The sequence below is a fragment of the Mycteria americana genome, chromosome 10, assembly GCF_035582795.1.
Source record: "Mycteria americana isolate JAX WOST 10 ecotype Jacksonville Zoo and Gardens chromosome 10, USCA_MyAme_1.0, whole genome shotgun sequence".
NCBI lineage: Eukaryota > Metazoa > Chordata > Aves > Ciconiiformes > Ciconiidae > Mycteria > Mycteria americana.
In genome coordinates this window covers 650,476-671,256 of record NC_134374.1, presented here as the reverse complement: position 1 = coordinate 671,256, position 20,781 = coordinate 650,476, and the positions used below count along the sequence as shown (strand labels likewise).

General features: G+C 49.8%; 1 protein-coding gene and 1 long non-coding RNA gene across 9 annotated transcripts; both read right to left on the bottom strand.

Moving 5' to 3' along the window:
- Window positions 1-1,514: 1,514 nt before the first annotated feature.
- Window positions 1,515-10,412, bottom strand: LOC142415177 (uncharacterized). Of its 8 annotated transcripts, XR_012777315.1 has the most exons (6): window positions 8,098-10,124; window positions 7,364-7,545; window positions 6,396-6,450; window positions 4,603-5,377; window positions 2,173-2,456; window positions 1,515-1,718 (listed from the first exon to the last, which is right to left on the bottom strand). It is a non-coding gene; the product is annotated as an uncharacterized LOC142415177 (long non-coding RNA). The 8 variants fall into 8 exon arrangements; XR_012777310.1 differs by lacking the exons at window positions 1,515-1,718; window positions 2,173-2,456 and adding an exon at window positions 10,276-10,412 and having other exon boundaries at window positions 2,463-5,377; window positions 8,098-8,766; XR_012777313.1 differs by lacking the exons at window positions 1,515-1,718; window positions 2,173-2,456 and adding an exon at window positions 2,463-3,620 and having other exon boundaries at window positions 4,154-5,377.
- A 1,365-nt stretch (window positions 10,413-11,777) lies between these two features.
- Window positions 11,778-20,608, bottom strand: MORC4 (MORC family CW-type zinc finger 4). Its single transcript, XM_075513216.1, is given in 8 exon segments — window positions 11,778-12,422; window positions 12,617-12,694; window positions 15,409-15,558; window positions 16,089-16,200; window positions 16,203-16,223; window positions 17,016-17,227; window positions 18,773-18,905; window positions 20,399-20,608. Coding segments are annotated over 8 exon segments (1,005 nt in total). The 5' UTR covers window positions 20,496-20,608; the 3' UTR covers window positions 11,778-12,220.
- Between the last annotated feature and the right edge of the window lie 173 nt (window positions 20,609-20,781).

Here is a 20,781-nt window from a genome sequence, read left to right as displayed (position 1 = left end):
CTAGAAACAGGAGCTGGAAACAAAACAGGATTCAACCAGACAGGAAATCAGGAATGGTAGACACAGAGACAGCACCTACAGACTGCAGAAAAAACACAGTTGTATAGACACGTCCTTTCTATCTCCACTAGCAACAGTGAAAGTAACTTATGCGGTAATGTGTGTAAGTCCAGCCATGGGGGAAAGGACGTGGCAAAGTCCTTACCACGCAGGATGGGGCACTCTCTGTCCACATAGCTGTGTTGCTCAACTCTGACTTTCAGGCAACACATATTACAGATGTTTGGTGATACCACCTAAGCCACTGGTTTCTGTCACATGGTCTCATGCCTTTCCAGGATAAATGAAGTGTTTGAGTCAAAGCAGCAATGCTGTGCTGGCCACCCACGCACCCTCTCATCCATACCCACCATCTGGACAAGAGAACGCACTTCAGAAAGGACAGCGAATGAATGACTGTAAGGGGGGTTTCTCCTCAGCTCCTTTAAGCCAGTCATTTTATACCTGTAGGAAACCATGTTTGATTCAGGAAGCTTCAGAGCTGGAAATAAGTATAGGCTTGAACAATACTGAATTATATGCACTTGCCCTTGTCCTTAGTTTCTTCCCATGAACCATGCTGGAGGCAGGACAGGGAGCTGCAGCATCCTTTGGTCTGAGTGCAATCGTTCCCGTCTCATGTCTGGCTGCTCTCAAGTCCCACGTCTTCCTCCAAACACCCTGTTGTCCTTGACATTTCCCAGGTTAAAAGGATGGTCATGCTGCTGGTTAAAGAAGAGTCTAAGAAAATAAGCCTAAAAAGAAAGTTTAAAGGCAAAGCTCCCACGCAGGACAGCATCTATTGAAAGCCACGCTAGCCCAGAGCCTTGCAGCAGATTCAACTGCAAGCCCCAGCATCACCGTACCACTGTTCCCATAGCTACACGGGAAGATAAATTTAGTTCAAGGAACCTTGTGTTGCTACATTATTTAACAAACAAACAGATGCACTCAAGAGAAAAACACAGGCAGGGACCCAGTTTAGCTGCTGCGTGGGCTGATCAGACCTATGTACTCGAGACTGCTTCCTGGAATGAAAGGGCCCAAATCCTGAACCTCAGCACCATGCTGCTCTAGCCCAAGCCAGTCAGCTGTGTTAGTCACAAGAAGACTCCAGCATGGCCAAAGAGGAGTGCCCGGGCTGCACTCTCCTGGGATGCTTCTTGCACCAGGAGCCGGGCAGCCACCGCCAGGGTCGCCCTGCCTCTCTGCTACTCAACCCAGACTGCTAAGGAGCGCAGCAAAGAGGCCGTTGGGGGTGTCTGCTGGCCAGGCACACCCCAGCCTGGCTGTGCTCAGAGCCATGCCCATGCTGCAGTCCCCTCTGCTCACGTGACCTCTGGGTTCCCACTGCCCAGGGAACCCTAGCCCTCAGCAATGGGGAGCAGAAGAGCCATGCCAGTCCTGCAAGACCAGAGGAGAACACCCTGCCCCACCAGAATGATGACCTAGAGCACAAGTAAAGAAACCAGGGTTTTATTAATGATAATGTGCAAAAGGTACAGTGGTAGGAGAGAGGGGACTACTCCAACATGAAGTTTGTCTCCTCCAGTATGGTCTGCAAGATCTCATCCACCTGATCCGACTCAAAGTTAATATCCTGGAGCTCCAAGTGAGGGAGGATGAATGAGAGAAGCCAGCTCACATTCATACACAGGTTCTTAAGTTTCTCCATAACACTGTGGGCAAGAGGGCAAAAGCCAAGAGGAGAGTCAGTGGCAAGAGCCTAGATCGGATACCTCCCATCACACACCCAGATGCTATCCCCCTTCCTACAAGGAGTACCATGTGCACTGGGGTTCCTTGCTCCATCCCATTCTTATCTCCATTACAGACCCAACACTGCACAAGGGATCCAGCAACAAGGTGCCACAGCATAAGACAGACACAGTATGGACAAAGCACCTTTCTGTAGGGCATCTTTGAAGCCAGATCAATTATTTTGATTCATCTGGTGATTCCACCTCCTCACAACAGCAGGATCCTCACTTATAACCCAGTGACCTATACAGCAGGGTGATGGATACCAGGGAAGCGGTGTCCTATGGAAATAGCAGCCCACAATGACTCGTGCCCTTTCCCCCCACCTTAGCAATGACAGGGACTGCCAACCAGCCAACCCACAGCTCTGACCTCTTCATGTCTTCTTTCTCTGGGCCTCTGCAGGAAAGCTATGCCTCCCTCAGCACCCCTAAGTGCATCTCTGTATTCTTGAGTCTCCCCATCAGTTCAGCCTTCTCCTCTGTGGACCTTGCCAGCTTTGCTTTCCGCTTCTGCCACACAGCTTGGCAGTAACACATGCATTTCTTGCTGCAGGCCAAGCCTCCCATCTTCTGAGCTCCGAGCAACCCCAGTTCCTGTTGGCATTTCAAGAACTCTGTTTTCAGGCAACGCTTCTCATGCTCAATTTTCTCCACCTGAAATGGGAGGAGGGTGCATGCACAGGAATTATATCAGTTGGTGTCATGGTTTAACCTCAGCCAGCAACTAAGCCCCACACAGCCACTTGCTCACTCCCCTCAAGTGGGATGGGGCAGAGAAATCGGAAAGGTAAAAGTATGAAAACTCGTGGGTTGAGATAAAGACAGTTTAGTAGGTAAAGCAAAAGCCAGGAGCGCAAGCAAAGCAAAATAAGGAATTCATTCACTCCTTCCCATGGGCAAGCAGGTGTTTAGAGCCCACATGGAGTTATTGGGCACCAAAGCCAGCTCAGGTGGCATCACTGCTGCACTTGCACTGCTTCTTGTAAGGCTTGTCCTCCATTGGTTCAGGTGGTTCCTGCTATAGTAATTCCTGTAACATGCAACTCAAATCATGGGTTACAACAATTTGAAGGTATATCCATTAAAATCTCTACCCCTGGTCCCAATGGGTCAGGTTATAGGGTTTAACATTGCAATGAACTCCTCCCTTTGCCCCTGGCTCGGACTTATCCATGGACCACAGTCCCTTAAGGGCGTACCTGCTCCAAGTGGAGCCTTATCTATGAGCCACAGTCTCTTCAGGGGTACACCTCCTGCGGCATAGACTTACCCACAGCCACAGTCACTTTGAGGTGCACCTGTTCCAGTGTGGCCTTCTCCATGGGCCACAATGCCTTCAGAGACATACCTGCTCCAGCATGGCCTTACCCACAGCCAGAGTCCCTTCAGGAGTGAACCTGCTCCAACACAGCCTGACCCATGGCCGCAGTCCCTTCAGGGTTATACTGGCAGTGTCGTGGACTTTATGTTCCAGCATGCCCTTATGCACAGTCACTGATGCTTCAAGGTGTACCTGCTGCAGCATGGACTTATCCAGGGCCACAGATGCTTCAAGGTATACCTTCTCCAGCATGGACTTATCCTTGGGCCACAATCCCTTCAGAGGTATACTTGCTGCGGCACGGACATAACCACGGCCACAGATGCTTTGAGGCATATCTGGTCTGCTGTGGACTTATCCACAGTCACAGACACTTCAGGGTGTCCTGCTCCCGCATGGACTCATCCACCGGTCACAGTCCCTTTGACTTGAGTTCACACCAAAGTTCCAGCCTGTCCCGTACAACAGCACAGAAACAGCAGCGATGCCCTGGCCATCTGCCAGCCCAGGCGCATCGCCATTGCTGTTATCAAAATGTTCCCAGACACAGCATAGTAAGACGATAAGCAGTACAGCGAGCAACAAAAGCAAAATGCAGCCACTAACAAGCACTAGACTCATATACAGTAAAACAAGCAAGACCCATGGCAAGCACAGGAGTCTGACAATTAATAGCTACACAGCAATAACAGTTATTAACTCAATCTAGCACATTCCAATCAAATCTGTCATTATCTTGAACCCTTCATGCCCCATGCTGTGCCAAAAAGGACAGCCATGGTCTAACCCCAGCTGGCAACTAAGCCCCACACAGCCACTCGCTCACCGCCCCCCCAGTGGATGGGGGAGAGAATCAGAAGGGTAAAAGTAAGAAAACTCATGGGTTGAGATAAAGACAGTTTAGTAGGTAAAGCAAAAGCCAGGAGCGCAAGCAAAGCAAAATAAGGAATTCATTCACTCCTTCCCATGGGCAAGCAGGTGTTTAGAGCCATTTCCAGGACAGCAGGGCTCCATCATGCATAACAGTTACCTGGGAAGACAAACGCCATCAGTCTGAATGTCCCGCCCTTCCTTCTTCTTCCCCCAGCTTTTATTGCTGAGCACAAAGTCATATGGTGTGGAATATCCCTTTGGTCAGTTGGGGTCAGCTGTCCTGGCTGTGTCCCCTCCCAGCTTCTTGTGCACCCCCAGCCTACTCGCTGCTGGGACAGCGTAAGGAGCAGAAAAGGCCTTGATGCTGTGTAAGCACTGCTCAGCAACAGCTAAAACATGGGTGTGTTATCAAGGCTGTTTTAGTCACAACACTAAAACATAGCACCATACAAGCTACTATGAAGAAAATGAACTCTATGCCAGCCAAAACCAGCACAGTCAGCAAGATAAAAAGAGCTTTGTCAGGCCTGAAGAAGTTAAGAGTCAGCAGATCAAGCAAGAAGCCCACTACGTTCTTTATGGAGAAGTCACTCCTTCTCAACCCACTTTGACCTCCTCTCTCCAAAACCCTCCAAACCAGCAGGGATGCACAGCCACAAATCCATTATCTTGCACCGGAGCACATCCCACTCTTCTGAAATAGTCTTCAGTTCCACAAAGATATTCTCCACTGGTCTTCTCACATTTTCCCACTCCATTATATCCTCCTGCTCCTGTGTGTTAAGGACCTGCAATTCTCTTCCTCTTCTGTCTCCACTGCTGAGGCATGGGCTTTCTCCACCTTTGATCAGTCGAGTCTTGCCTTCCATCCAAAAGGGAAGAGCCAAATGAGAGCTTCACCACTTGCAGAAGTCTTCAAAACACCAACTGCCACAAAGAATCCCTTGTCTATGTCTTTTGTGCTCCTGTATGAATTTACACACACACTCACGTCTGTAGCCTGTCTTTCTGCTATTAAGTTTGGCATTTGCTTTTCCAGCTTCCCCTGGACTACACCAGTCTCCTCCTGATCTCTTGCTGAGCTACTGGACAATGCTGGAGTGTCTGCCTTGAGGCAGCGTGATACACTGTTAGCAGAGTATCACTAGTGCTGCTCAGAGTGCCCAGCTGCTCTTTGAGCAGACAGGTGTGCCAACTGCCACCTACATTCATATCCTCCTGTTTTATGTGCAGAAGTTTTTCCCTTTCTTGGTAAAGTACTGCAAAGCTCTTCTGAAAGGGAGAAGTAGAGGGGCTGGGACACGTCAGGTCTAGGTGCGAAGCTTCCACTAGGTCCCCATGCTTTTCCAGTATTTCTTCTTTTATGGTCAACTTGGGCTTGCTGAGGGAAAAAAAAAAGAAAAAGAAAAAAGAGAGGGCGAACAGGCTGGAGTGCCCCCAGTTCACAGCACAGCTGGCCTCAGACCTCAATACCTGCTGCAGCTGTAACAAACTACCAGTCCCTTGACTGTGGGGATCAATCCTCCTCCTGGCCAGGCATTTGCTGCCCCAGCACAGAGGATTGCTGCTGAGGGAAACTCACGGTATCAGCCTCTCTATAGCATAATGCTCCCGATGCTCACTGTCATTTTAGGACAAGCAGCTATCATGCTCATTTCACACAGGGGACATGTCAGTAGCAGAGCTACAAAGCCCAAAGATGCTGGCTCCCTACCTACCCAGCCCCACTGCCTGTCTCCCATCTGAGATAGCAGTGGGGTTGAACTGCAGCCCCTGAAAAAAAAACCCACAGAAATTTGCTAAAAGTCTTGTCAGGTGACTGTATTTCAGACACATTTCACTAAACATGGCAGGCAGGTATGTTTCCGACGGGCTGCCATTCCAAGCTTCTTCAGCTATAAAATCACGTGGAGCGTGTTGTCCACAAACCCAACCAGATGTTGTGCCTGTCAGAGCCCTGGATACCTGACCCATTTATAACACAATCAAAAGCCTGACTTCAGGAAGGGAAAGACCAGTCCATCTGCAAGTCTGTGTTATGGCCCAGGCCCTCGGATGGATTCCCAGTAGCGCTGGGCAAACAGGACAAGGAACGTGGGCACAAGGAGAAGCATAGGAAAAAGCTGAGTGTGGGGGAGTTATAGGGATGTTGGGAGAGATGAACAGGGTTGGAGGGCAAAGATGTTGATGGAAATTGTTGGAGGTGCTGCGGAGAGCTCATGTTTGGAAAAAGTAGTTCAGCATGGCAGCAATGATGGGAAACAGTAGGAGTCCAGGGAAGACCTGAGGCAGGGAAAACAGGAGCAACAGGAGGTGTTTGGCCCCACCACCATGATGAGAAAAGCAGCTTTGAGAATTACTGCTCTGAGCCAGCTAGTGATGAGCAGGACTGTTCTTACCACACATGGTTTTCAAAGCCGGTGTAACTCAGTGGCCTTCTCCCTCCCCAAGATCCTGCAAGGAGGAGCAGAAGGTCAACCAGATAGTTCTGCTGCATCATGTGCAGAGGGCCACAGAGAGAGAGAGATGCCAAGGTCCACTCGACTACTCTCATGACAACCCAGCAGCCCTGTTGCAGGCCTTTCCTTGGGCAACCGGTGGGCAGGCCCGGTGGCCAGGCAGAAGGGACAAGTGCGGCACACAGCCAGGCAGCCCCTCAGCCAGGCAAGTGGTGCCACCGTGTGGGAGCAGCCCACGTTGCTCTCTCATGACATGGGCAGGAAGGGTTTCAGGAGGGGGTGAAAGAGAGAAGTTGAAAACATATAAATAAATAAATAAATCTTATCTCACCCCCCCAAAAAAGTGAAAGAGAATGTGAGACTTACCCAGAGAAATTCTCTCAGCCAGAAACCTGCTTTCTTGCTCGAAGCCAAAAGGTATCTGGCTTCTCTTGGGTAAAGACACCCTCTGTACAGAGCAATTCATAGACAGACAGAGCTGAATGCTCCAGCAGTGGAGAAGCAGTCACGTCAGCTGCCATCCAGGCTGACCATGGGGCTGGAGAACTGTATGCATGGAGATGAACTCAGCTCACGGGGGTGTGAAGGTGTTAACGCTGATACACAGAAACCAGGAGGATTTAAAAACACCAACTTGGCAAGGATTTCTGGTCCTCCCTCTGTTCCACCCTGCTCCCCTTCTCTGCCTGGACACAGGAGGACGAAGGAGCATTTGAGTCCTGCAGACCCCTCTCTCAAAAAGGGAGGGAAGAGAAGACTACCCAGGACAGATCCACTAGCTCTGGCCACGGCTCCTTCCAGCAAACTGCGTCTCACCAAGACCTTCCACATGGCCTCAGTACAGACCCCAAACAAGGGACAGAAGACAGAACATGGTGTGGGGCAGTAGCCTGCAACCTACCGCTTACCTTGCTGTTAAGGGTCTGGTTTTCTCCTGAGGTCCATCTCATCTCTGGACTGCAGTCATCTTTTTGAGAAAAGGGGAAAAGGCAACAGTCCCATAAGCACCTTTTTCTTCAGCCTCCAGCTTCACAGTGCAGCTGAAACTGCTGGTCCAAGCAAGCTAGGGCATTGATGCAGGGGACAACACCTGTGGAAGAAGTGAGCTTTAAAAAGTGTGAACAACAGCCCTCAATATGTCAGCTGCACCACAAGAAACCAAGCCTTAGCCAATAGGAAAGAAGCACAGTAAGACAACCGAGGCTCTTCTGTGCAGGTTCCACCAGCCACGTATTAAATCAAGATCCCCCAGCAATAACCATCCTAGGGACTCAATCAGCAGAGATCAGCTCCCAGTCCCTCTAACACCCGCTTGGCTACCAGGGACATTATCTTCGTTACAGACCCAACACTGCACAAGGGATCCAGCAACAAGGTGCCACAGCATAAGACAGACACAGTATGGACAAAGCACCTTTCTGTAGGGCATCTTTGAAGCCAGATCAATTATTTTGATTCATCTGGTGATTCCACCTCCTCACAACAGCAGGATCCTCACTTATAACCCAGTGACCTATACAGCAGGGTGATGGATACCAGGGAAGCGGTGTCCTATGGAAATAGCAGCCCACAATGACTCGTGCCCTCTCCCCCCACCTTAGCAATGACAGGGACTGCCAACCAGCCAACCCACAGCTCTGACCTCTTCATGTCTTCTTTCTCTGGGCCCCTGCAGGAAAGCTATGCCTTCCTCAGCACCCCTAAGTGCATCTCTGTATTCTTGAGTCTCCCCATCAGTTCAGCCTTCTCCTCTGCGGACCTTGCCAGCTTTGCTTTCTGCTTCTGCCACACAGCTTGGCAGTAACACATGCATTTCTTGCTGCAGGCCAAGCCTCCCATCTTCTGAGCTCCGAGCAGCCCCAGTTCCTGTTGGCATTTCAAGAACTCTGTTTTCAGGCAACGCTTCTCATGCTCAATTTTCTCCACCTGAAATGGGAGGAGGGTGCATGCAAAGGAATTATATCAATCAGCAAGATAAAAAGAGCCTTGTCAGGCCTGAAGAAGTTAAGAGTCAGCAGATCAAGCAAGAAGCCCACTACGTTCTTTATGGAGAAGTCACTCCTCAACCCACTGACCTCCTCTCTCCAAAACCCTCCAAACCAGCAGGGATGCACAGCCACAAATCCATTATCTTGCACCGGAGCACATCCCACTCTTCTGAAATAGTCTTCAGTTCCACAAAGATATTCTCCACTGGTCTTCTCACATTTTCCCACTCCATTATATCCTCCTGCTCCTGTGTGTTAAGGACCTGCAATTCTTTTCCTCTTCTGTCTCCACTGCTGAGGCATGGGCTTTCTCCACCTTTGATCTGTCAAGTAGAATCATAGAATAATAGAGTATCTTGAGTTGGAAGGGACCCATAAGGATCATCAAGTCCAACTCCCTGCTCCTCACAGGACTACCTAAAGCTAAACCATATGACTAAGAGCATTGTCCAGACGCTCCTTGAACTCTGACAGGCTTGGTGCCATGACCACTTGCCTGGGGACCCTGTTCCAGTGACCTATCACCCTCTCAGTGAAGAACCTTTTCCTAATGTCCAAACTGAACTTCCCCTGATGCAGCCTCATTCAATTTTCTCGTGTCCTATTGCTGGTCAGCAGAGAGAGGAGATCAGCCCCTCCAGCCCCCTCCACTGCCCCCCTTGAGGAAGTCGTAGACTAGAATGAGGTCCCCCCTCAGCCTTCTCTTCTCCAAGCTGAACAAACCAAGTGACCTCAGCCACTCCTCCTAAGTCTTGCCCTGGAGGCCTTCCACCATCTTGGTCACCCTCCTCTGGACACACTTTAACAGTTTGAAGTCCTTCTGATAATGAGGTGCCCAAAACTGCACACAGTACTCGAGGTGGGGCTGCACCAGTGCAGTGTAGATTGGGGCAATTGCCTCCCTCGACCGGCCAGCTATGCTGTGCTTGATGCACCACAGGACACTGTTGGCCCTTCTGGCTGCCAGGGCACACTGTTGACTCATATTCAAACTTGCCATCAACCCAAACCCCCAGATGTCTTTCCACGGGGCTGCTCTCCAGCCTGTCATCCCCCAGTTTGTGTGTATAACCAGGACTACCCCGTCCCAGGTGCAGAATCTGGCACTTGCTCTTGTTAAACTCCATGTGGTTGGTGATTGCCCAGCTCTCTAGTCTATCCGGATCTCTCCCTAAGGCCTCTCTACCCTTGAGGGAGTCCACAGCTCCTCCTAATTTAGTATCATCAGTAAACTTACTTAATGTACATTCGATTCCTGCATCCAGATAATTTATAAAAACATTAGAGCAGTGGCCCTAAAATTGAGCCCTGGAGAACCCCACTGGTGACTGGCCACTAGCCTGATATAACCCCATTTACCATAACCCTTTGAGCCCGACCCATCAGCCAGTTGCTCTCCCAACATATTATGGACTTGTCTAGCTGTGTGCTGGATATTTTGTCCAGAAGGATACTGTGAGAGACAGTATCAAAAGCTTTGCTAAAATCCAAAAACACCACAACTACTGGCTTCCCTTGGTCAACTAGATGGGTGGTCTTGTCATAAAAGGGCATTAAGTTCGTAAAATGGACTTTCCCCTTGTGAACCCATACTGGCTCTGACCAATGACTGCATTGTCTCTCAAGTGTTTTTCAATAACTCCCAGAATAATAACTCTCCGTAATTTTACTGAAGTGAGACTGACAGGCCTGTAATTACCAGGGTCCCCCTTCTTGAAAACTTGGACAACGTTTGCCAGCTTTCAGTCTACTGGGACCTCTCCAGACTCCCAAGACTGTTGAAAAATAATGGAGAGAGGTCCCGTGATGACGCTGGCCAGCTCTTTCAGTACCCTGGGATGAATCCCATGGGGCCCCATAGGCTTATGCGCATCCAGCTGGAGCAGCAAGTCTTGAACAAGTTCAGGTTCAGCTGTGAGTTTATCATCCCTCCAGTCACGGTCTTCCAACACAGGGTTCAGGGGGTCCCAGGGCCCTGAAGACAGAGGCGAAGAAGGCATTAAACATCTCCGCTTTGCCTATGTCCCTATTTGTGAGGTGACCAACCTCATCAAGTAATGGACCAATGTTACCTCTGATCCTCCTTTTGCTGTTAACATATTTAGAAAAGCCCTTTTTGTTGTCCTTCACAGTACTGGCCAGCTTTAACTCTAATCAAGCTTTGGCCGCATGAATTTTCTCCCTACAATGGCGAACAGCATCTCCGTAGTCCTCCTGTGTTGCCTGTCCTTGCTTCCAACATCCATACACTTTCCTTTTCCATCTAAGTTCTAGAAGATCATCCCTGCCAGCCAAGCTGGCTTTCTGTCCCGCTTGCTTGACTTCCAACACTTTGGAATTGCCTGCTTTTGCACTCTTAAGAGATGGCTCTTAAAAAGTGACTGGCATTTATGGACACTAATATCTTCAAAAGCAGATTCCCAGGGGACCTTACTAACTGGTCAGCATATTGGGCCTTCTGTTCCCCTTAGAAGAGAGTCTCCTATGACAATAACCTGTCTTTTTTTCTTAATGGAAGTGGTTTTGATGTGGGGTGCAGGCCAACTTGACCTTGGTGACACCTCCAACCTAGACAGACCATCATCCTCATCACTGTTTGGTTCCACTTGCAGAGCCTCCTACCTATTATGGAAGGGCACCTGGGAAGGTGGGGTAGTCATGGAAGAGATGCACTTGCTGTGTCGGGCAGGAACTTGTTGCCATTCCCCCCCATCCCTTAAGTCTCTGTGTTCTGCCAGGTGGAGAGAGGATAGGGAATCCTCTGTATCATGTGTCCTGTCTGCCTGACAGGCCTGTCCCTGGGAAGGTAAGGTGCGGTTCCCTCTTGGACTCCCTAATACTCCTCAACCTAATCACATCCTCCCAGAGCTCTGCCACTAAGCTGAGGAGTTCCTCTGCCAGGGTGCGCCTCCCACAGGTGTGCTCACTGCAGCCATCTGATACTGGTGTAAGAGTAGGGCACACCCTGCAGCCTGGCATCTGGGAAGCAGCATGTTCCCATCTATCTGGGAAGCTGCATCAGTTACGGACATAGCCTTCTGCCCGGTAGAGACCACTGCTCCCTGATCAAGCCAGCAGTTACAGCACCCTTCCTGCGCGCCTCGCGGCGCCATGCCCTGGCTGACACTCCCCAGGGGTTTCTTTTATAGCTGTGGGGGCTTGGCCGCGGCTGCTCCTGGCACCACCCAGGACTCATCAGCCACTCACACAAGCTGCCAGCTCCTGGAAGGTCTCTCCGCTCCCCTGAGGTTTCCCCAGTTCAGGAAACCCCCTGGTACATCACGGCAGAGCTTTCTACTCTGGGTAGTGCCAGCAGCGGAGCTGCTCACCTCGTCTTGCCTTCCATCCAAAAGGGAAGAGCCAAACGGGAGCTTCACCATTTGCAGCAGTCTTTGAAACACCAACTGCCACAAAGGGTCCCTTGCGGCAGTGTCACAGAGCTGCCCGGAGAACCCATCCTGGGCAGCCATGTCTGAAAGACACTTCTCCTGAAAATTCAAAACATCAGTCTTTAATATAACCAGTTAACCTGAAAATGAGGAAAGAGGCCACAGAGGACCAGTGCTGCAACCCCAAGAGAGGAAGCATGCAGTTTTCTGCATCCTCTTCTAGCCAGGACAGGCGGGAAGAAACACCCTAGGACTAGGCAGGACAGGGTAGGATTGAGCGCAGGGACTGGAACTGCCCTGATCCCTGTTACTGTTAAGAGTTTTAAGCACATCCAAGCTGTACACAAATAAGAACCAAAGTCTCATTTTATATGATGCTCCAACATCTTCACGCGTTGGCATCTCTCTTGGCAGGAGGGAACACAAGTAACAGTGAGGCAGGGCTGAGAACCTGCCAAGCCCTGCAGAATGAAGCATCAAGGCTTTCCTTGTGCTGGCCCCTGCAGTCTTCTCCCTCCTGTCTCACTTGCTGTTCCATGCTCTGCCCGGATGATGACGACAATCTCCTCTTCCTCTCTCTGTCCAGCTTCCTAAACCAACAAAAGGGAAAAAAAGAGCAAGTTTCTCCTTGCTGTCTTACCAAGGGGTAAAACGTTCTTTCGCCTGGAGAAAAGGACAACAAAAGAAAAGCAGAAATCTCCTGTATGCAGGATTCCCAGTGCTTCTCTTTCCCCCATCCTTGCTCCAGGTAGCTGAGCTGCAAACTGGAACTGGATATACTCACCCCTTCTGGCATTTCTGTCTGTATCCAGGTCTCTCCTGCTCATCACTGTATTCCTGCTCTTTGGGTGCCAAACAGCTTCTGCAACAAGAGCAGTCAATCATGCCTGAGTGTGAAAGAACAGTTTGACTCCCCTCTCCCACCAAAAATCTCCATGGTTTGGGCATCTATGTAATGTCTCTAATCCTTTGAGATTTCAGATAAAAGGTCAAGAGAACAGCTGAAGAATCAAACACTGTGCTTAAGGGCTAAAGGGAAAAAGAGCCACTTGAATCCCAAAATAATGTAGATGAAATGAAGTACAGACTATGAGACAGAGTTCAGCACACCACATAATATGCCAGTCATTTCTGCTTCAGTTTTGAGTTGGCAGAGAAATGCATCGTAACCCATGTGGGCACGATTAGACCACTAATACCAGCTGCTTCAAAAGAAAGGAACTGTCACAGTCATGAGTTACGTGGAAACAGTAACTCATGGAAACTAGGAAAAGTCCCCTCTACGCACCACTATACATTTGCAGTGATGTCCTGAAGCACAAGATAAAAATCCTGCATATACAGGTTTAAAACAGAAATGTAACTATTACTTTTCTGGCAGCCACAAGTACTGCACAGATGTTTTCACTGAACTGTCCAACACATTCTTAGGTCTCCGTCCTCAGACAATACTGCTAACTTAGAAATTATCTGTACATCCAGGCAATCCTAATTACTCCTCCTACAGTACCTTACTTGCTTGCTCTGGTCTGCCACCACCTTGCTGATTGCTCAGTTGAACCAGGTCAGTCTGAAGGCACTCATGAATCCCACAGTCCGTTTGTCTGGCTTGACAAAGAACTGTCTCCCATCTGTAATCTGTGCTGCTTCCTCTTACAGATCACTGACTTTTAACGTATCAAAGAGCTTTAAATGGAGGCAGTCCTGTATTAGCTTCTTCCTCTGTTGAAAAGTGGCTTCATTATCTAGTTTCTAGGCTATAAAAACTTACTCCTCAGCCTCCAGAGCCAACTGATTTCCTTAATAGTTTATCATGAAGGCAATCTTATCTATCTTCGTGCAATGCCGAACTTCAACAGATAATGGCAACTCAGCTGTATAAACTGGTTGCACCCTGGAATTTGTTGATCAAAGAAAAGGATTTTCCTTCAGTAACATCCAGACAGTTGGTCTCAGTCCCAACTCTACCAGTTCTTTCTGCTTAGGATTTCAGCTGATATTCTTGGTAAGGAAGTAAAGCTTTTTTATTCTCCAACAGGTCAGGAGATCTCAACAAGAAACTCTATTTTGTTATTAGCAGTTTTGCCATTTGACTGTAATTCAATCAGCACATTTAACTAAAACCCATCCAATCCTTCAGAAGCACTGTAATTTAAGGCCACACTAGCTATACAAGGCCAAAGCACTTTTGAAAGCAAGTGGAAAACCACTATGGCTTGGGCACTACCACTACAGGTTTCTAACCTGCTGCATTTCTGCAAATCATCTCAAAACACAGTGGCTGTGCATTCCCTGGAAAGAGCGTTAGCACACAGATGTGAACTACTGTGAAGCTACAAAAGCAGGAAAGCAGCTTTGTTGGTTCTCCAATTCCTGACTAAGTACATAGGTAGAGACTTTAAGTAATGCCTTTTCATCTTCAGTCAATCTTTTCATATTAACCTAAGCACAGAAATTCATGACACAAAATGACCTTTAAAGCATGTAGGAGGAGGGGGGATAAAAGATGCTCGGGTGTAGTTCAAAACAACTTAAGCAAAGTTCTTTCTGGAAGAGATTTGAAGGGTAGATTGTTCTTTGCACTCGGCTTTACTTGGAGATACTGGTTTCTGTTCTGTGGACACTGCTCTCCAAAGGCACGTCAGCAGGTAAGCCAAAAAAGTCATCTTACTCCCAAAGAGCTGGCGTGGCCTAGGAGTGGGTGTTGGGAATGAGAATCAGCATGCTCCAAGAACTCAAATGACCAACTTCTAGTTGGCCAGGAAAAGTCAGCAACCAGCTGCTGACAAACAGGACAGAGGGGAAGAAAGGCTTTCCTGGTCTCATTATACATTTTGATAAAGTGTTTTTTCCACTGAATTGAATAATGCTGTCATTTAAAATACATTTCATTGGATATTTTCCCAAGCAAAACCGACCAGTCAGCAAAAGCCTCAAGCCTTTCTCCACCTCATTCTCCCCTGACACAGCACATCAGCCTTGGGGTATGGCAGGAACCAGGTCACGTCCAGGGTGAGCTGTGAGCCCTATCACCCACTGCTCCAGTAGTAGCAGCTTTGAGAGCTCCCTTCTAAGCTTCACATCAGGATTTGGTTTCTCAAAGGTGACCAGAAGATAGGAAGGAGAAGATAATTCAGCCTCTCTATTCATTTAAATCCTGGGTTTCTCTATGCATCAGACTAGATGGGCCTGAGCTCAGCTGTAAGGTTGGTCTGGAACCCCACAGTGTGCTGAGGCTGCTGTGGGAACAGAGTGCCAAGAGGTGGCAGGGACGATACAATGAATCTTGTCTTGTAAAAATCATATTCAACGTTGGCCAGGCTCTTGGCGATCAGCTGAGTGTTCACCTTCTGTCGCAGGACGATCTGCATGCAAGGCTTCAGGTACAAGATACTGCAGTATGCCTGGGAGAGGGACAGCACAACAGAACAGGCAGGAGAATTCTAGCGCATGTAGTCTTCTCCAGGTGAACCTAAAATCTAGTTTGGATTTAATGTCTTTCATCCCCTGTGAGTCATGCACAGAACAAAGCTGGGGAAGGGCCATCCTGCTCCCTTTTAGCTCTCGTCAACTTACTCCATTTCTGGGCCAGGAAACTCTGGAACCATCTTCTGAGAGTGCAGAACCTTTCTTCTGAGAATCTCCCCATCATCTGCAAGGAATTCTGCTATCCGAATATCATGCTTGTCCGTATCAAAATCCAGCTCCACCTTCCCGTCTTCATTTCTGAAAAACACCAAACACAAAAATAAGGACAGTCTCCTCCAATCATCAGCACCCTGGTCTGCTCTTCTGTATCGGGATCCCAAGGGAACTTCCTGAGGAGCACATAAAACACCGTATTTCACACACTCCATGGATCTCATTAGTCAGTCACTTAATTACAGGTATTTCTGTGCAGAACTCCAAAGTAGCATAACACTTCAGAACAGTCTTGATAACACAGAAATATGGAAGTTCCACTGCACAGATGGGAAAAAGAAGTAAATGTATTAATTGGTTTCCTCTGAAAAAAAGAACATGCCTGTGACAGACAGAACTAGACCCATCTCTCCTAACTGCCAACGTGGCACCCCAGCCACTCAGTCATACAGAGGGAGGAGGGAGAAATCCCTGCATTTGTTCCTCCAGTGGCCAGGCTGGATAACATCAAGCTTAGACCACCCAGGCCAGGCACTGTCCTGAAGCTGTCTCTGCTTTTAGCTCTTCCCCATCCTTGGGGCACCACTGCCTTGCCGCACATCCCAGCCCCATACCTGCGTATGTTCCAGATGAGGATGCACATGTCCTTTTTGCCTGGAAGGGCATCGAACTGTGCCAGCAGCTCCTCCCTGGTGTTGAAGACAGTATGCTCCAGGATGGCCTCCAGTCTTCAGTAACAATCATTTGCTCTAGAAGCCACAGAGCCAAGGAGAATGGGGTTGCCCAGTCCACCTACCTCCCTTTTGCCACAGGGGCACAAAAAAATCCAGCTGCAAAGACCTGGCCACGGGCCTGACACTCCAGAGAAGTATGACACAGGAGACACTACAGGAGGATGGGAGGATGGTCTCTGAGAAAGACTGAGCCAGGACAGACATGACAGTAGGATGCTTTGAAGAAAAACACTGAAAAATATCAAGCTGAGTGCAGGGCAGCAATGTAATGCCAGCTGATAATATACAAGTCATGCCAGGGAGCTGTATATTCTCAACTCCCTTTGGTATGAAGGAAAAACAGCCTGGAAGTATGCCAGCATACCCACGTGGCACGAAAGGCCATTACAGGTGCAGAAAAGCAGCAGAGAGCATAGCTCCTGGGCCGGGGATGTGTACATGGGTCTGCATGGCGGGGGGGAAAGGGAGAGAAACAGGTAGCCCATAGGTTGGTGGCATGACTGCAAAGGCTTTCCAGGAGCCAAGTTAGCAGCAGATGCCCCGAAGCAGATGCACAACAAGTTCTAGCCCAAGGAAAATGGAATAATGCTGCATGACAGTGTGTTAACAGCAAGGCCTGCCGCAGGGATTCTCCAGGTGCAGCACTGATTACAGTTATTCTCACCCTCTCCAAACATTGTGCTGTGCACACGTGGCCAAGGGACAGCCGCAGGCAGCCTGTGCCCTCAGCATCGTGGCAGTGCCACTGGCCCCCCATGTCCCTTTGGAGGAGGGTAGCAGCTCAGCCACTTGGCCAAGGGAGGATACCATTTTGCTGGTTGAATGACACCAGTGGGATAATCACTGTCTCAGCATGGACACAGTCCATGAAGGTCTGGGAAAGCAGTGCCATGCTGAGAGCCCCTCCAGTCTTGGTGAAGATGATGGCATCCTTCCCCAGCCGCATGGAGCCAGACTTGAATCCATACAATCCAATGGACGGGTGGTCTCTCTTCAAAGTCTTCTCTGTGTAACTAAAGCTGAAAGCAACCAAAGCAGAAAGGGGCTGGAAGTGAGGACCACCTGCCTCACTCCAGGCACAGATCCATACTACTGCTCTTAACTTTCGCAAAGGGAGCTTAGCTCCTGTTCAAAGGGAAGACTCAGGATGGCTGCAGTGCTGGTAAAGAAGCCAAATCCTGCCAGTCCTATACTGCCTTCACCACTGAAGAACCACATAAATGGTCAGGAAGAGTTACTCACAAGGAGGATTTCTTTAGCACCTAGGGAAGGACTCCAAACACTAATTTACCCTAAGCTCCTCCACAACATTTTTTACACCACAGACAGGGAAATCAAGAAGCAGAGGAGCAAGGCAATCTGTTTCCAGCACTGCACACTCAGGCCAACAGCCAGCCAGGGAAACCCCATGTGCCTGTTCTTCATAATTCTACACCAAGCCCCACTTCTCACTGTCCCCTCTGGGATAGTTTGTACCAGCAAGGGGATGGCCCTCCTCCACTGCACACAATGACAGGGCAGGAAGGGGACAGGGCCTCTGTTTTTTATTTACTGAACTCTACTCACTTTTCTGAAGTGCTATGGTTATGTGTCTTCTGCATTTAAAGAAGCAATTTTCCCTGCTTTTCTCCCTCACATTTTTCTTATATTAAACAGAATGGTCAGACAGAAACACAACCAAGTCCCAGCCCCTTCACCTCTGTGGGTAAGCTATAGCAAAAGAGAAAGGCCAGGAGTTTTGCATCGAAAGATTCCTTCCTCCAGCCTTAAAAACCTCTAGTCCAAGAGGCAACCAAAGGAGCATCAAGAAGGCAGAGCTGCTTTGGCAAAAAAACCTCATCCTGGCAAAGGCCCTTCTGTGTTTGGGCTCAAAATGCCCTAGTAAAGTTACACCCTCCCTGTAAGGCTCACATCGCTGATTGTTCAAGTAAAAGCTTAAAACCTATTTTCATTGAAGTTAGTTATGTAATTAAAAGACAAGACCTACTGAACTGAAATTCCTGATCGCACAATATCACGCTTTAAATCTCTTCCCATTAGCCTGCCTCATTCTCTCTCATCACTATAGAAAAATACTTCACATAGAAAGATTAACATGATATAAACACGTCCTCTAAAGCCATGACTCATTTCAGCATCCACAGGGTACAACAGACAAGAGGGGAAACTCCTCCATAACATGACTCTACAGAAAAGGACTCTTGGTTTGACTTCAGGCACATATGTTCAGTTTTATGCAGACCTTCTCTATGTCCCAGCACAAAAGCACTTCCTCTGCTTATTACACAGTTTGCACGCCAAGGAGCCAAATGGCTTATGTTAGGGTGGTTAATGACAAGCAAAAAGTTTGCTATTGAGTCCCTAGATCACCCATTACACATTGAGGCAGACTAGGTACACGTATAAGAGCAGTTATTTTGCACCTCTGCATACTGGGAAGGAAGAAGCAGGGAGAGGTGTATACATTAATGCTGGATGCTTACGATAGGAAGCCAAAGACCAGTGGCAATGCTCACAGGAGAGAGGAGAATCCAGCCCAGCTGGGAGGGCTCATAGCTCATTACCTGAGCATGCAGTAGAGTTTGCGAGGAGTCATTCCTGCCCCGTTATCCGTAAAAGTTAGATAAAGGTGACCCTTGAGCTCCACGACATCAATGCAGAAAAGCTTAGCTGTCAGGCTGGGATGGGAAGCATTGTCTAAAGAAAGAAGAAATGTGGGCAGCAAGAAATAACAGTATTTCATCCTCATTCCCTCCCAAACCCTCTTTGCCCTCAGGTCAGATGCAAGGAGCAAAAGCAGTTTCCCAAACCTCCTCTCTTCCAAACGGGAGGTCATGTCTGGGAAGGAAGGTGGCACAGCAGCTTAAAGCTCCTGGAGGCAGGGAACGTCCTTCCCAACGGTGAGGCGGGGCGGGTGTGCTGCAGCCAGGTGGCACAAAGCATGTGGGGACACGCCACGATGTCGGCTGGATGCCGACGAACCGGGACCGCTGGCACCGCGGCTGAGGGAGTTGCAGGCAAGCTGTGCGAATCCACCCAGCAATCACAGCAGCAACTACTAATAAAATCTCCATCATCTCTACATCCCTTCAGTGCATCACGCACATTACGGAGGGACCGCTTAGTAAATCTGTGTGGATTTTTTTTAAAACACACCACAGCTTGCACTGACGCCTTAGGCACCCCGGCCAGCCTGGGGTCGGGGCTGAAGTCCAGGCACAGGCCACGGACTCGCTGTCACAGCGCACCAAGTCCTGTCCGAGGGCAAGGCCGGTGGCCAGTGCTGACCGGGCAGCTTGGCCACGGCACCGAAGGGCCGTGCATAGGTACGGCAGCTCTGCAGGTAGCGGGGGCTTATCCGTGGGGACAGACAGTGGCGGTCAGTGCCAGCGGGGCGGAGGCAGATGCCCCGCCCGGTGCCAGCCTGCTGGCCGCCGCCGCGCCCCTGGCCCCCTCAGCCTGCCGCCCGCCACAGCACAGCAGCCCCTGTGCGGCGGCGCCCTACGGCACGACAGCGGCTCCCACGCGGGCGGGCGGTTGGAAGCGTTAACGCCCCTCCCTTCCCCGCGGGTGCGGCGACATGGCATCGTCCGGTGCCGTACAAGAAGATGGCGGCATGTGGTGCCGAGCCGCGGTTGGAGTGAGCCGGCAGCACGGGGAAACTGCGTAGGGAGGCCACAGCCTCTCCCCTCAGGGGGTGAAGGTGCCAGAAACCAGAGGTCGGCGGCGGTCCCAGTACTCAGGCCGGCCCGGCAGGGGTTGTGCCATCAAACCCCAGCCTGGGCAGGTGGCCAGCAGCAGGCTCAGCCCAGGGCACAGACCTGCAGGGGCACGTGGGTCCAGACAGGCCTGGGCCTGGGTGACTCCCCCGGGGATGGGGTTGAAATCAGCCCCGGGGGCCTCCCTCTGCCATGGCCCTGCTCTTCCACCAGGACAGGGCAGGCAGAGCGTGGTCTCTTTACAGCTCTGGGGCACTGGGGCCCAAAACCACCCCGCAGCGACACCAGCTCCTTTGGAGCTTGGACAGGGCAAAGCCTGCCAGCACCAGAGCAAAGCTGGTGCTCAGCAACACCACAGCCCCTTTTCTCTTTCAATTTTTCAGCTTGCTCTGAACCAGAATCACCTCCTTGTAGATCCGGTGCAGCCTTGGCCAGATCAGTATATCTGTATGTTGTTGCAAGTGCATTTACCAGAAGGACAGTTGTGAGGGGAATCACGCAGCCTGGAGGAGGCGATGGCAGCAGGGAGAAAACCAGCGGCTCTTGGGAACATTCCTCTTCTCTGCATGGCTGTATTTAGGTACGCAGAGGAAGCCTGCAACTCGGCTCTGCTGGGAAAGCCTGGGTTCCCTCAGCCACCATCACAAAGAGCTCAGATGTTGCTCTCCCAGGAGCGCTGGAATACTGTGGGAAGCATATGACATTAGCTTGCCTTGTTCACGAAAAGTGCTAAAACAGGTCAGCAGATAAACCATGGCGTCTGCTGCAATGGTACCCCACCAGAGCAACTATCCTCCCTGCCACAGGGCTTTATGGGGATCAATAGTGAAGAGCCAAGACATACTTCCGATCAT